The 15,522-nt window shown below is 44.8% G+C and overlaps 2 protein-coding genes across 2 annotated transcripts in view; one reads left to right on the plus strand and one right to left on the minus strand.

The window, feature by feature from the left end:
- Positions 1 to 15,522, plus strand: part of ZNF496 (zinc finger protein 496) — a 48,121-nt gene that overhangs the window by 21,161 nt on the left and 11,438 nt on the right. The window lies entirely within an intron of this gene.
- On the minus strand, positions 6,185 to 7,144 carry LOC110595911 (heterogeneous nuclear ribonucleoprotein A1-like). The gene has a single exon (XM_021714023.1). The coding sequence runs from the start codon at positions 6,724 to 6,726 to the stop codon at positions 6,313 to 6,315; it is 414 nt and encodes a 137-aa protein (XP_021569698.1). The 5' UTR covers positions 6,727 to 7,144; the 3' UTR covers positions 6,185 to 6,312.

Below are 15,522 nucleotides of genomic sequence, written 5' to 3' on the forward strand. Positions count from 1 at the left end.
CACTCCAGTCTGGGTGACAGAGTGAGACTCCAACTCAAAATAAATAAATAAATAAAAGATCTTTTTTGGTTCTTGGTGTAGTGATTTGGTTTTCCACATATTTGTTTTTGTTATTGTGTTTTAAAATTTTTCTAGTAAAGGTCTCACTCTGTCCCCAGGTTGGAGTACAGTGGCACAATCCTGTCTCACCGCAGCCTCTACCTCCTGGGCTCAGGTGATCCTTCCACCTCAACCTCCCAAGTAGCCTGACTCTCTTTGTTTGTGGAGACGAGGTCTTGCTATGTTGCCCAGACTGCTCTTGAACTCCTGGGTTCAAGCAGTCCTTTCACCTCAGCCTTCCAAAATGCTAGAATTACAAGCATAAGCCATGGTACCTGGCTATCCACTTAGGCATTTATATGTTATGAGACTCTGGATCTTTTGTAAACCTTTGGTTTAGCTGGGTTTTTTGTTTGTTTTGTTGTTATTGTTGTTTGTTTTTGAGTTGTGTTCTCATGATGTTTCCCAGGTTGGAGTGCAGTGGCACAATCATGGCTCATTGCAGTCTCAACCTGGGCTCAGGCAATCCTTCCATCTCAGCCTGCTGAGTAGCTGGGACTACAGACCCACACTACTACACTCAGTTATTTATTTGTTTGTTTTAGTTGGGGTCTCACTCTGTCTCCCAGGCTGGAGTATAGTGTCATACTCATGGCCCCCGCAGCCTCGACCTGCTGGGCTTAGATGATCCTTCCACCTCAACCTTCCAAGTAGCTGGAACTACAGGCATGCCCTACCATGCCAGGCTTATTTTTTGATTTATTGTGGAGACGAGGTCTCACCAAGTTACCCAGGCTGGTCTCGAATCCCCGGGCTCAGGCAATCCTCTAGCCTTGGCCTCCCAGAGTGCTGGGATTACAGTCTGAGCCACTGCGCCTGGCTTTCTTTTTTCTTTTTTTTTTTTTACAGACAAGGTCTCACTTTCTTGCCTGGCTCTTCTCAAACTCCTAGACTCAAGTGATCCTCCTACCTTGGCCTCTCAACGTGCTGGGATTACAGGCATGAGCCACCGCGCCCAGCCTTATTTTGCTTTTGACATCACTCCAGCAGAAGGGCAGGGTGTACAACTCCTTACTTCCTGGTGAAAGAAGAAGCCAGATCCCCCACTTGGTCTCCACTGGCACCTTTGTCAGGGGCTTGCTATCAGCCAACTGGGGTGGAAGTCCCAGCTCTGTGACCTCCTCCGAGGCCACCCCAGCAGGGGTGTCAGAATGCCTCGTTGCAGCCTGGTGAGGTGGAAGTCCAGGCTTCCCTCTCACTCTCTGCTGGTCTGGTGAGGAGAGCTGTTTTTTTCTGTGGTGTTTAGCTGGTGCAGAGCAGGTATTATATGTCTTGCTGGGTGGCCCTTTTCCGGGTTCTGTTTCTGAGGGAGCAGGCTTCGGTTGGGGCCTGTTTTTTTTGGCTGTGCCTGTTGGCATTTCCTGGTTGCTGGCTCCTCTGGCTTCAAATCTTGGAAATACATGACAGGAAGAAAAACCAGGGAACCTGCCATGTGGCTCCAAGGTCCCTGGCCATCCCACCACCCACTCTCAGCCTCAGAATTGTCTTGGGTTTGTTTATGAGTGGTGTACTTAATGGGAGGAATTACAAAAGCCTCCTCTGAAGATTAAATCTGAAATCGACTTATTTATTTTCTTCAACCTTCTATGGTGAAAACTGGCAAAACTTATAAAGTGAAAAGATACTGCTCATTCCCAGCCATGTGAGCAGCCCTGGGGCTGTGGTGACCTCCTTCTGGGCTTCTCTCTGTGTCATTTGTGCCCCTCCAGGATCTTGCTGTGGATTTCTGGCCTATTTCTGCTTCTCCCTAACACATGAGCCTTTCCACGTGACCTGAAAGCTCTCTGGCATCCTGCTGAGTGGCTGTGTGGGTCTTGTCAGTGACTGAGGGTGGCTCCACCCTTGGGCCTGGGACCTGACTTTGCTTCCATGGTGCCATGCCTATCCTTGCACACTGAGCTTTATCTTGTTTTCAGCTGGGGGCAGTGTGTTAATTTTTTGTTGCTTATAACAGAATACCTGAAGCTGTATACTTTATAGAGAAAAGAAACTTCATACAGGTACGAAGGCCAAAAAGCCCCGGTCAGGGGGTACCTGGTGAGGAGGTCTTGCTGGGGCTTCAGTGTCTGAGCCGTCCCATGGGGAGAGGCTGCACGCTCTCACCTTGCTCAGGTCTCTTCCTTTCCTTAGAAAGCCATGGGCTCTACTCCCAGGATAACCCATTCATCAGCCCACTAGCCCACCAACCCTTGAATGGATTAATCCACTCCTGAGCCAGAGACCTCATTATCCAGCCATCTCATAAAGACCCAACTTTCCACATGGCCACACTGGGGATTAAGTTTCCAATACTAGAAATGGGGGGTGGGGTTGTGTTCAGACCATAGCAGGTAGATTCTCACACCCTGACTGACCAAGGGTCCCAGGGACAAGCAGGCCCCCTTCTGCTGATATGTTCATTCCCAGTTCCTCCTGCACAACCTTCCCCTCTGCTTGTCCTTCCCCCAGGGGCTGTCAGTACTGGAAACTTCCATCCTCTCTGGAATGACTGCTACCCCTTCCCCACTGAGAACCCAGCATTGGGCTGTCTCCCATAGCATGAGCAGGCCCAGCGACTTCCTAGGCCTGTTTCCATTTTGCGGAGCAGCCAGGAAGACAGCTTTCCCCTCACTGCCCTCTTCCCAGCAACAAAGCCACTGAGGGCAACTTCAAATGCAACCTCTTGGGTGCCCAGATCTGCTGGTCAGGATCTGCATTTTGCCACGATGCCCGGGTAAAGCACGCATGCAGGCAAGAGGATCCTGTTCTAAACCCATGCACATTTAGGGTTTTTGAGGTATCCTATTTTTTTTTTTGAGTTGGAGTCTCACTCTGTCATCCAGGCTGGAGTACAGAGGCATGCTTACAGCCACCGCAGCCTCAACCTGCTGGGTTCAGGCGATCCTTCTGCCTCAGCCTTCCATGTAGCTGGAACTACATTCACATGCCACCACACCTGACTAATTTTTTGTGATTTATTGTAGAGACAAGGTCTCACCAAGTTGCCCAGGCTGGTCTTAAACCCCTGGACTCAGGTAGTCCTCTCGCCTTGGCCTCCCAAAGTGCTGGGATTACAGGCTTGAGCCACCACACCCGGCCTTTTAATTGTTTTCTTTGGAATTAATTTCAAATTTGGGGATGATTGTAAGAATGTCATAGACTTCTACATATCTTTCACTTCACTTTCCCCATTAATTAATTAATTCATTCATTCATTTTTCTCCCTCACTCACCCCTCCCTTCCAGTTTATTTTTCCCTGAATCTTTAGATAGTCAGATGCAGACATTTGTACCCTTATCATACCACAGGTGTGTTTCCTGAACATAAGGGCAATTTTTCACATAACCAACCACAGTACAGTTACCATAGCCATCACCCACATCATTTCTTCTTGTCAAGTTTTTCCCCTCTAACGTTTCTTACTCGGTTTTCAGTATTTGTCAGGCAGTCGATAGTCCTGAAGACTAGAAAGACAGTTGTGATGTAGCCTTCACTTAGATGGGACCAACTTAGAGTGGGACTCAGGGCACACTCTCTGGTTGTGTGCATCCAGGGTGTGTACCAAAGGGCCTGACTCTCATGGCCAGGAGACAGGGTCTGAAGGGATTTTTGGCAGGATATTTGTGTACAACTTATATATAGTTGTCCATAGATTTTTTTTTAAAGATGAACACTTAAAATCTTCACTAAAATGATGAGTTTTAATGGTCTCTATATTTTTACTTCAAAAAAATTTTTTTTAATTTGGAGTCTCCTTCTGTCACCCAGAGTGGAATGAAGTGGTATAATCAAGGCTACTGCAGTCTTGACCTCCTGGGATCAGGTGATTGGTTGATCCTTCCACCTCAGCCTCTCGAGTAACTCAACTACAGGCATGCATCTGACTTTTTTGTGGAGACAAGGCCTCACTGTGTTGCCCAGAGGCTGGTCTCAAATTCCTGGGCTCAAACAATCCTTCCTCCTTGGCCTCCCAAAATGCTGGGATTACAGGTGTAAACCACTGGCTGTGTATATTTTTACTTTTTTTTGAGTTGGAGTCTCACTGGAGTGCAGTGGCACATTCATGACCACCTCAGCCTCGACCTGCTGGGCTCAGGCTATCCTTCCTCCTCAGCCTTCCAAGTAGTTGGAACTACAGGTGTACACCACCATGCCTGACTGATTTTTTTTATTTATCATAAAGATGAGGTCTCATCAAGCTGCCCAGGCTGGTCTCGAACCCCTGGGCTCAGGCAGTCCTCTCACCTCTGTCTCTCAAAGTGCTGGGGTTACGGGAGTGAGCCACTTTACTCATCTTATTTTTACTTTTTTAAATTTCATTTTTGAACTATCACTGGTATAAGATACACCTATTTTAAGTGTAAAGTTTACAGAATTTTTGACAGGTGTGTATAGATAGCTATGCAGCCATCACTAGTGAAGATATGGGCCATCTCCATCACCCCAAAACTTCCCACGAGTCTCTTTCCAATAAAGCCATGCCCCAGGCCCAGGCAATCACTGCTACTCCTTTTGTCACTACAGATGGGCTTTTCTTAGCCTAGGATTTTATATAAATTGAATTATACAGTATGTGGTCTTTTGTGTCAGCTTCTCCTGTGCAGTCCAGTGATCTGAGTGCTATTCATGTTGTGTGTATTGGTAGGGTGTTCCTCCCCCCACCCCGAGTTGGAATTTCACTCCTTTGCTCAGAGTGGGGTACAGTAGCACATAGCCTTGACCTGCTGGGCTCAGGTGATCTTTCCACTTCAACCTTCAAAGTAGTTGAAACTGCAGATACATGCCACCATGCCCAGGTATATTTATTTATTTAATGTAGGAATGAGGTCTCACCATGTTGCCTCAAACCCTTAGGCTCAGGCAATCCTCTCACCTCCATCTCCCAAAGTGCTGGGATTATAGGCCACTGCATCTGGCTGGTTGTTTCTTTTTGATGGCCAAGTAGTATTCCATCATGCAATGTATCACACTTAGTTTATTCATTAACCTGTTGAAGAATATTTGGGTTACTTCCAATTTTGGCTGTTATGAATGAAGTGTCTATAAACATGTATAAGTTTTCTGTGAACCTATGTTTTCATTCTCTTGAGTAATTACTTGATAGTGAAATTGTCATAGGTTAAGTTGTATGATTAACCATATGCAAAATGACTGACCTTTTTGTTTTTTTTTTTTTTGATTTGGAATCTCACTCTGTCGGTCAGACTGGAGTGCAGTGGCACACTCACAGCAACCCTAGAGTCGACCTGCTGGGCTCCAGAGATCCAAGTAGCCTCAGCCTTCCAAGTAGCCAGAACTACAGGCATACTACCACACCCAGCTAGTTTTTTGATTTATTGTAGAGACAAGGTCTCACCAAGTTTCTGGGCTGGTCTCGAACCCTTGGGCTCAGGCAATCAATCCACTTGCCTCGGCCTCCTAAATTGCTGGGGTTACAAGTTGAGCCACTGAGCCCAGTCTTTTTTTTTTTTTTAAAGACACATCATGATTAGACTACATTTAGCAATCAACAGCATGGATGCAAAAAAAAAACCCCAAAACTACATTAAAAACCTTTGTTTGGAATGCTTTACATTTTCTACAGAACAGAAACTAAAATAGCATGTTATACAATTAGTTACAAATGTAGTCCTCCAGTTTTTGCCCATATTGTCTAAACTTAACTTCTTTGTAGCAGCTAGGCCCTGCCACAACTGTGCTTAGCTGAGTTCACAAATCTGTTGTAACCTGTTGCTTCCCTGTTACTTCTCTGGCTCTCCCTTTCTGCTGAGCTTTGTTTCCTCCCAGTAATCAGTAACTAAAATTGTCTGCCAACTGGGCATGGTGTCTTAAACCTGTAATCCCAGCACTTTGGGAGACCAAGTGGAGAGGATTGCCTGAGCCCAGGGGTTCGAGACCAGCCTGGGCAGCTTGGCGAGACCTCATCTCTACAATAAATAAAAATGTTAGCAAGGCAGGGTAGTGCAAGCCTGTAGTTCCAGCTACTTGGGAGGCTGAGGCGGAAAGATAACCTGAGCCTAGCAGGTCGAGTCTGCGGTGGCCGTGAGCATGCCACTACACTCCAGCCTGGATGACAAAGTGAGATTCCAACTCAACAACAACAAAAAATCATCTGCCACTGCCATAGCTACTGCTGCTACTGGAACCACAATAGCCATCTTGGTTTTGTGGTTTGGTGAAGTATTGGCCTTCACCATAGGGGCCAGAGCTTCTGCCTCCAAAGTTTCCCCCCTTCATGGGTCCAAAATTTGAAGACTGGTTGTTGTAATTGCCAGAATCACTGTAGCTTCCACTACCTCCAGAACGGCTTCCATCATTACCCAATCCATTATAGCCACCTCCACTGCCACCATGTCCGCCACCACCACAGCTGCCTCCAAAGCCATCACAACCACCGAAGTTTCTTCCACAACCAAAGTTCCACTGAAACTACTGCCACGACCACCACCGAAGTTTCCAGAACCACTTCGACCTCTTTGACTGGATGAAGCACTAGCCACCTCTTGCTTCGACAAGACTTTCCTTACTTCACATTTGTGGCCATTCACAGTGTGGTATTTCTGAATGACAGTTTTATCCACGGAGTCATGGTCGTCAAAGATTACAAAGGCAAAGCCCCTTTTCTTGCCATTGCCTTGGTCAGTCATAATTTCAATGACTTCAATTTTCCCAAACTATTAAAAATAGTCTCTTAGATGATATTCTTCAATGTCTTCTTTAATGCCACCAACAAATATCTTTTTCACAGTTAAGTGGGCACCTGATCTTTGAGAATCCTCTCTCGAGACAGCTCCCTCTGGTTCCACAACTCTTTCACCCACCTGTGTGATGTCACATTCATGGCTGCATCCACCTCCTCCACAGTGGCATATGTGGCAAACCCAAAGCTTCTGGAGCTCTTGATGGTTGGGTCTCATTACCATGCAGTCCATGAGTATTTCCCATGGCTCCTTAGGCTCTCGTTAGTGGATTTGAAGCTCAGCCCTCCAGTGAAAAGCTTCCACAGCTGTTTGGGCTCCTTAGGAGACTCTGACTTAGACTTGATGGTGATGGGGAGAGAGACTTTAATGATGCTTCCTTGGCGGTGTCCGTGGGCAGAAAGGGCTGACTCTTTCTATAGTGGTTTACCACTTACGCTTCTACCAGTGGCTCCAGTTTCTCCATGTCTTCACCAACTCTTAATTTTGTCTTTTTTTGTTTTTAATTTTGGCTGTTAAAGTAGACATTTCATTGTAGCTTTAACTTGTAATTCCCTGTTGACTAATGAAGTTGAACATTTTTTCATGTGCTGTGAGCCATTTCTTCTCCCTCTGTTCTGAAGGGTCCACATCTTTTACCTGTTTATATTTGGGTTGCTTGTTGTCTTACTGTGTTTTAGAACTTTTAAAAGAGTATGTGTGTGTATACATAGGTATACACATTCTGGATAAAAATCCTTTGTCAGTTCTTGCCTCTTCATTGTTTTAATAGTCTCTTTTAAAGGTTAGACATCTTTAATTCTGATGAAATCCAGTTATTGGTTTTTTAAATGATTTTATGCTTCTTGTGTTCTAACAAATCTTTGTTTCCCCAAGTCTACAAAGATTTTTCTCCTATATCTGTGTCTTCAGGAAGTCTTATAATTGTAAGTTTTGCATTTAGATCTTTGATTTATTTCAAATGACTTTTTGTGTGTGGTATGAGGGTCATTTGTTTTTTAATGTTAATATTTAGTTGTGTTAGCACCATTTATTGAAAAGATTTTTCTTTCTCCCATCAAATTGCCTTGTCATCCATGTTGAAAATCAGTTGTCCACATGTATCTGGTCATCTAGGCTCTACTTGTTACACTGGTCTATGTTTTGATCCTTTATGCAGATACCATGGTGACTTTATAGGATGTTTTGCAGTTGGGTAGTGTGAGTCTTCCAACTTGATTCTTGGATTTCAGCGTTCTCGTGGCTATTTTAAGAGATTTGTATGTCCATACAAATTTTAGAAGCAGCTCATCCATTTCTTTAAAAAGCCTCTTGGAGTTCTTATCTGGGACTGCACTGAATCTATAGATCAGTGTGGGGGCAAATTGACATTTAACAATACAGAGTCGGCCGGGGTCCGTGGCTCAGCCTGTAATCCTAGCACTTTGGGAGGCCAAGGGGGGAGGATTGACTGAGCCCGCGGGTTCGAGATCCTCCTGGGCAACTTGGCGAGACCTCGTCTCTACAATAAATCAAAAACTAGCCAGGCATGGTAGCACATGCCTGTAGTTCCGGCTACTTGGAAGACTGAGGCGGAAGGATCGCCAGAGTCCAGCAGGTTGAGGCTGCGGTGGCTGGGAGCGTGCCACTGCACTCCAGTCTGGGCGACAGTGAGACTCCAACTCAAAAAAAAAAAAAAAAAAAAAAGCAATACAGAGTCTTCCAGTTCAGGAGCTTGTCGGATCCTTCTGCTTATTTAGTTCATCATTGTTCAGGTCAGGCACATATTTTATAAACATTTTCTTTAAGAATTTCAAAACTTTTAATGCTATTGTAAATATTCTGGTAATTTAAAAATATATTTCTTTTTCTTTCTTTTTTTTTTTTGACTTGGAGTCTCACTCTGTCGCCCAGACTGGAGTGCAGTGGCCACTCCCGGCCACTGCAGCCTCGACCTGCTGGGCTCCGACGATCCTTCCGCCTCAGCCTTTCAAGTAGCTGGAATTACAGGCATGCGCTACCATGCCCGGCTGATTTTTTGATTTATTGTAAAGATGAGGTCTCGCTGCCCAGGTGGGTCTCGAACCCGCAGGCTCAGGCAATCCACTCATTTCAGCTTCCCAAAGGCGCGGGATTACAGGCTGAGCCACCGAGCCTGGCTAAAAATATATTTCATCTTCTACATTTTTGTCACAAATAGGTAGGAATACAAATTGATTTTTATGTATTGACCATATTTTCTGCAACCTTGTTAAATTTACTAGCTTTTCTGAAGATTCCAGGGGTTTTTTCTAATATTGGGTTGTAAGAATTTTGGCTTCTAGTCTAAGATGGTTTTGCTTTGTTTTGTTTGTTTTTCAGGGGGGTCATGTTGCCCAGGCTGGTCTCAAACTCCTGGACTCAAGCAGTCCTCCCAAGTAACTAGGACCACAGGCCCATACCACCATACCCAGCCTAAAGTGATATTTAAAGTGTTTCTAATGTGACATTTTTATGTATGACAGGATGATTGTTGATGAAATATCATGACCATTCTTTTTGAATCTTCCTTGAGGTAATGGTTGGTAATGGTATTTTATGTACATTTTTCATACATTAGTGAAGGTTATCTTTTTTCTCAGATGTTTTTAGTTACTTTCTTGGTCTGTTTTATTCTTCTGTTGGAATGGAAACATTGTGTTATATGGTCCTGTGTTTACTCTTGGCCTTTCATAAATGATAGATGTTTGTTCTCATTTGTCATTTGCCTTTTCATTCAAGTTGTTTTATTACTGCAGATATTTATTTTTACTTTTTGTGTGGAACATCTGCCGATCATTTTTTTCATCTTTTTAAAATTTTTACTTCCTGAAAGACCTTTTTAAAAAATATTATGCTGTTTCTTTAAGTTTTTATTCTTATTTTAATTATGATTAAGAATCTACTTGTATTTCTAAATAGTTAAGCATTATATCAGGCACACTGGATTAAAAATCATCCTTCTCTTTCCTCATTGTTTTGTTCTTTTTGATGGATTAAATTTTTCTCTTCTGTATTAGCCTATTTTTGTTCCCAAATCACATTTCTGACTTCAGAGCTCTTTCACCAAAATTATTACCATATTAGTTTGTTAAACACTTTCTTGTAATTGATCCTGTACCACTAATATTACTGATTACTTCTACCATCATAATGTGATTGAAACACATTTGGATTTTTTTGCATTTTAAAACTGAAATAATGTTATCCTTTCTATCTCAATAGTGAACTATATCCACAATTTAAAACTACAAGCCTCCTGGGCTTGGTGGCTCAGCCTCTAATCCCAGCATTAGAGAGGCTGAGGCAAGTGGATTGCCTGATCCCGTGAGTTCGAGACCAACCCGGGCAACTTGGCGAGACCCTGTCTCTACAATAAAAATAAAAAATAAAACAATTAGCCGGGCATGGTAGCATGTGCCTGTAGTTCCAGTTACTTGGAAGGCTGAGGTGGAAGGTTCACCAGAGCCCAGCAGGTCTATGCTGGGGTGCCTGTGAGTATGCCACTGCACTCCAGCCTGGGCGGCAGAGTGAGACTCCAACTCAAGAAATAAACAAATAAATACATAAATAAAACTACAAGCCAGACTGGGTTCGGTGGCACATACCTGTAATCCCAGTGCCTTGGACAATTGAGACAGGAGGATCACTTGAGGCTAGGAGTCTGAGATTAGGCTGAGAAACTAGCAAGACCCTGTCTCTACAAAAAAATTTGCTGGCCAAGCTTAGTGGCTCAGCCTGTAATCCCAGCATTTTGGAGGTCTGAGGTGAGTGGATTACCTAAGCCTGTGGGTTCAAGACCAGCCCAGGCAACTAGGCAAGACCTCATCTCTATAATAAATACAAAATTAATTAACCAGGCATGGTAGTGCCTGCCTGTAGTTCTGGCTACTTGGAAGGCTGAGGCAGAAGGATTGCCTCAGTCCAACGGGTCAATGCTGGGGTGGCTATGAGTGTGCCACTGCACTTCAGCCTTGGCAAGAGAGTGAGACTCCAACTTAAAAAAAAAAAAAGTTAACTGGGTATGATGGAGAATATCTGTGGTTCCAGCTACTCAGGAGGCTGAGGTGAGAGGATTGCGTGAGTCCAGGCGTTGGAGGTTGCAGTGAACTTTGACCAAACCACTGCACTTCAACCTGGGCCACAAAACAAGACCAAATAAATAAATCAATCTACAAGCCATTTTTTAAAAAGATAGCAAACACAACCCATTAGAAAATAGAAATATAGGCTGGGTGTCGTGGCTCAGTCCTGTAATCCCAGCACTTTGAGAGGTTTAGATGGAATTATTGCTTGAGACCAGGAGTGCAAGCAGCCTGGGCAACATAGCACAATGCTATCTCTACAAAAAATTAAGAAATTAGCCTTCAGTCCCAGCTACTTGAGGAGCCGAGGCAGGAGAATCACTCGTGCCAAGGAAGTTGAGGCTGCAGTGGGCTGTGATAGTGCCACTGCACTTCAGCCTGAATGACAGAGCAAGAGCCTGACTCAAGAAAAAAAAAAGAAAAGAAAAGATTATATGTTCAGGTTGGGTGTGGTGGTTCACACCTGTGATCCTAACACTTTGGGAGGCTGAGGCGGGAGAATTGCTTTAGCCTAAGAGTTCGAGACCAGTCTAGGCAACATAGAAAAACCTTGTCTCTATAAAAGATTAGCCAAGCGTGGGGAAAAAAATAAAAATAAAATAGAGATATAACTGGGTGCAATGGCTCATGCCTGCAATCCCAGCACTTTGGGAGGTGGAGGCGAGAGGATTGCCTGAGTCCAGGGATTCGAGATCAGCTTGGACAACTTGGCAAGACCTTGTCTATACAATAAATTAAAAAATTAGCCAGGCGTGGGGGCACATGCTTGTGGTTCCTGCTATTTGGAAGACTGAGGCAGAAGGATCACCTGAGTCCAGCAGTTTGAGGCTATAGTGGCCATGAGCATGCCACTGCACTCCAGTCTGGATGACAGTGTGAGACTCTGACTTAAAAAAAAAAGAAAAAAGTAATATAGACAAGGAAAATAAATTAGTATCTCAACCAAGATGAAACCCAGTTGACCAATAAGCCCATGAAGGGGCATCATCTAAGAATGGGGTGTCACAGTGCTATGGCTGCCACACACCAAGGGTGTCTCTGAACCCCCAGGCATCTGACAGGACGCAGTGTTGGCAAGGTGTTGAAAACTGGAGTGCCCATGTGCTGCTGGTGGGAGTGGATTCTTGGAGTATATGTGAAGAGTGGTGTGGGAATATTCAGTATTGGCGAAGACGTGTGCTCCAGGGCCTAGTGATCCTGCACATGTACACCAGAGACACTTGCACATGGACGGGGCAGACAAGGGAGCTCATTCAACTATGGCTCAACATAGCAAAATATTAGATAAAAAACTATTATCAACAAAGAGTGGGTAAAATCATCTGTACTCGGTGAATGGTACACATTAAGTCACTGATATACTTGTTTCATGTACATACAGACTTGAAGAAATCTTAAACATGTTGGTGAGTAAAGAGCAAGTTTAACACTTAAGAACATAGAAGACAATGCCATAATATCATTTCAAGCTACATTCGGGTGTCATGGGAGTTTAAAAGGCATGCATGAATATTAAACGCTATCTTCAGAATGCAGGCTGGGAAGGGGGCACTGAGAGCAGGCGAAGCTCAGAGCCTACAGTCCCCCCACCTGTGACTCCCCTTGATGTGTCAGAAAACCCAAGACCACTACAGTCTTTATCTTACTGGGGGTACATGGGCATTTTGTTTCCATTGTTTTTGTTTTGTTTGAGTTGGAGTCTCACTCTCACCCAGACTGGATTGCAGAGGCACACTCCTGGCCACTGCAGTCTCGACCTGCTGGGCTCTGGTGATCCTTCAACCTCGGCCTTCCAAGTAGCTGAAACTATAGGCTTGTGCTACCATACCTGGCTTATTTTTTGATTTATTGTAGAGACAGGGTCTCGCCATGTTGCCCAGGCTGGTCTTGAACCCCTAGGCTCAGGCAGTCCTCTTGCCTCAGCCTCCCAAAGTACTGGGATTACAGACTTGAGCCACCGCCCCTGGCCTAAAGACACAATTTATGTTTAACAAAATTTCTAGGGGCCCATCAAAACACTCTATGGCATCAATTTCAGTCCTGTCTGCTTCTCTGAGTCACCTGGGCAACTCCTCATAATTTTTTTTTCTTGGAAAGGTAATACTGTTTCATAATTCAGAAGACACTAGATGAGTGTTGAACGAGTGTTAAAGTGCTTGGGTGTTGTAGTTTCTCACTGGCGGTGCTGTTGATTTTGGCTGGATTGTTCCTTGTCATGTGGAACTGTGCCATGCAGTATACAGTGCTGAGCAGCATCGGGCCTCACCCACTAGATGCCAGGAGCACCCACACCCCAGTTGTGATAAAAATGTCTCCAGACATTGCCAAGTATCTCCTGGACAGGGGGGAGGGGAATCCACCTTGGATGAGAACACCTGTGCTCAAGAAATCATGCAAATGTTATTCTCAGAAGCTATATGCTGAGGGAAATATCACGGTGTCCACAGGACACAGCAATCCTGGGAATGCTAAACCTACCCACGCCATATGTGTGAGGGGTGGCAGTGTAAAAGGGCAGATTGCTGATTTGGTATGTCTAGTTGAGGGGTTGTATACCCTACATGTGTATGGTGTTATACTCTATATCTTCTAGGTTTTAGTTTAAAAAATAAAAGTGTGTATGGGGGGGAAGGAAGAGTCCAGAGTTACCAGGAGACGTGCATGGAGAACTCATCTTCCCAGCCCTGTTCCCCATTCCTGTCCCTGTCACCCTGGAAGCCATGTGGTGGGAACTGGCAGGCCTCCAGAGATTTAGAAGTGGCAGGTATAAGGCTACATGTTTTGTTTTGTTTTGTTTTGTTTTAGAGACAGGGTCTTGCTCTATTGCTCAGGCTGGAGTGCAGTGGCATGATCATGGCTCACTACAGCCTTAACCTTCTGGGTTCAAGCCATCCTTCTGTCTTAGCCTTCTGAGTAGCTGGGACTATAAGCATGAGCCACACTTTAGATAATTGTTTTGATTTTTTTGTAAAGATGAGGTCTAGCTGTGTTGCCCACTCCGGTCTTGAACTCCTGGGCTCAAGCAGTCTTCCCGCCTTGGCCTCCCAAAGTGTGAGCCACTGCCCCCAGCCACTTGTTTTAAAAATTATTCTATCTGGCCGGGCTCAGTGGCTCAGCTTGTAATCTCAGCACTTTGGGAGGCCAAGGCTAGTGGATTGCCTGAGCCTGCGGGTTCAAGACCAGCCTGGGCAACTTGGTGAGACCTCATCTCTACAATAAATAAAAAATTAGCTGGGTGTGGTAGCTCGTGCCCATACTTCCAGCTACTTGGAAGGCTGAGGCAGAAGGATTACCAGAGCCCAGCAGGTTGATGCTGAGGTGGCCGTGAGCGTGCCACTGCTCTCCAGCCTGGGCGACAGAGTGACACTCCAACTCAAAAAATAAATAAATACATACATACATAAATAAAATTAAAATAAATTATTCTATCTTGTTTCCATTTTGGTTTTCACAGATATTAGTAATACAAAAGTCCTATAAGTTGCTCTTCCCCCCCCCCCACAAAAATCTTGTTTTGGAGTACTTTCCAATTTACTTTTGTGAAGAACTTCTTTATGTTTCTGATCACTTTGTCTTATATGAGTATACCACCATTAATAAAACTAAAATTAGGGTTGGACGCAGTGGCTCATGCCTATAATCCCAGCACTTTAGGAGGCTAAGGTAAGAGGATTGCTTGAGTTCACGGGTTTGAGACTAGCCTGGGCAACTTGGCGAGCCCTCATCTCTACAATAAATCAAAAATGTAGCCAGGTATAGTAGTGCATGCCTATAGTTCCAGCTACTTGGAAGGCTGAAGCTGAAGGATCTCCTGAGCCCAGCAGGTCAAGGTTGCGGTGGCCGTGAACATGCCACTGCACTCCAGCCTGGGTGACAGAGTGAGACTCCAAAAAAAAAAAAATTAAGATTAGTTCTTTGACACATTCCCATGGTCCATGATTCAAAGTATGTGAAGGGTTCCCTGCTGTACTTGCCCTCCCCCTTCAGAAGCGCTGACCTACTTGACTTCTAGACACCTCACACGCTGTGGAGTGGATGCCCTTTTGTCTAAACACATCTTGGAGAGGATTCCTGCCCAAAAGGAGTGGCCCTCCATTTTCCTAATGCACGAGTGATCATCCTTTGTAGGGTGACCCGGGTTTACCTAATCAGTTATTGTTGACAGGCATACCGGTGGTCTTTAGTCTTCACCTGGTACACCACTGCTGCATTCTCCCTCCCTTAGTGCTGTGTATTACCCCAAAATTCATGTTGAAAGCCCACCCCTCAAGGCAGTGGTATTAAGGGGTGAGGCTTCAGGGAGATGACTAGATTATGGGGCAGAGCCCTCCTGAATGGAATGCAAACCCTTATTTAAAAGGCCTGAGGGAGTGGCCTTGCCCTTTCCACCGTGTGAGGACACAGTGAAATGATGGCATCTAGGAGCAAGGGGTGGATCCTCATCAGAACCAGCCATGCTGGCATCCTGAGTGATGTGAATACCTAAGTGACTGCGAATGCCTGAGTGGCTGTGAATACCTATGCGCTTGTGTACGAGGTCTGACAGTTAAGTTCATGAACTAATCCTAGAAACCGTGCTGTATACCTCGTTACTGAATATTACTATAGTCACCTTCAAAATGCTCCCCTTGGGAAGCTATGTACTGATGCCAATGCCTAATGT

This window comes from Carlito syrichta, unplaced genomic scaffold (assembly GCF_000164805.1).
Source record: "Carlito syrichta isolate Samal-C Ts95f unplaced genomic scaffold, Tarsius_syrichta-2.0.1 Scaffold305164, whole genome shotgun sequence".
Taxonomy (NCBI): Eukaryota; Metazoa; Chordata; class Mammalia; order Primates; family Tarsiidae; genus Carlito; species Carlito syrichta.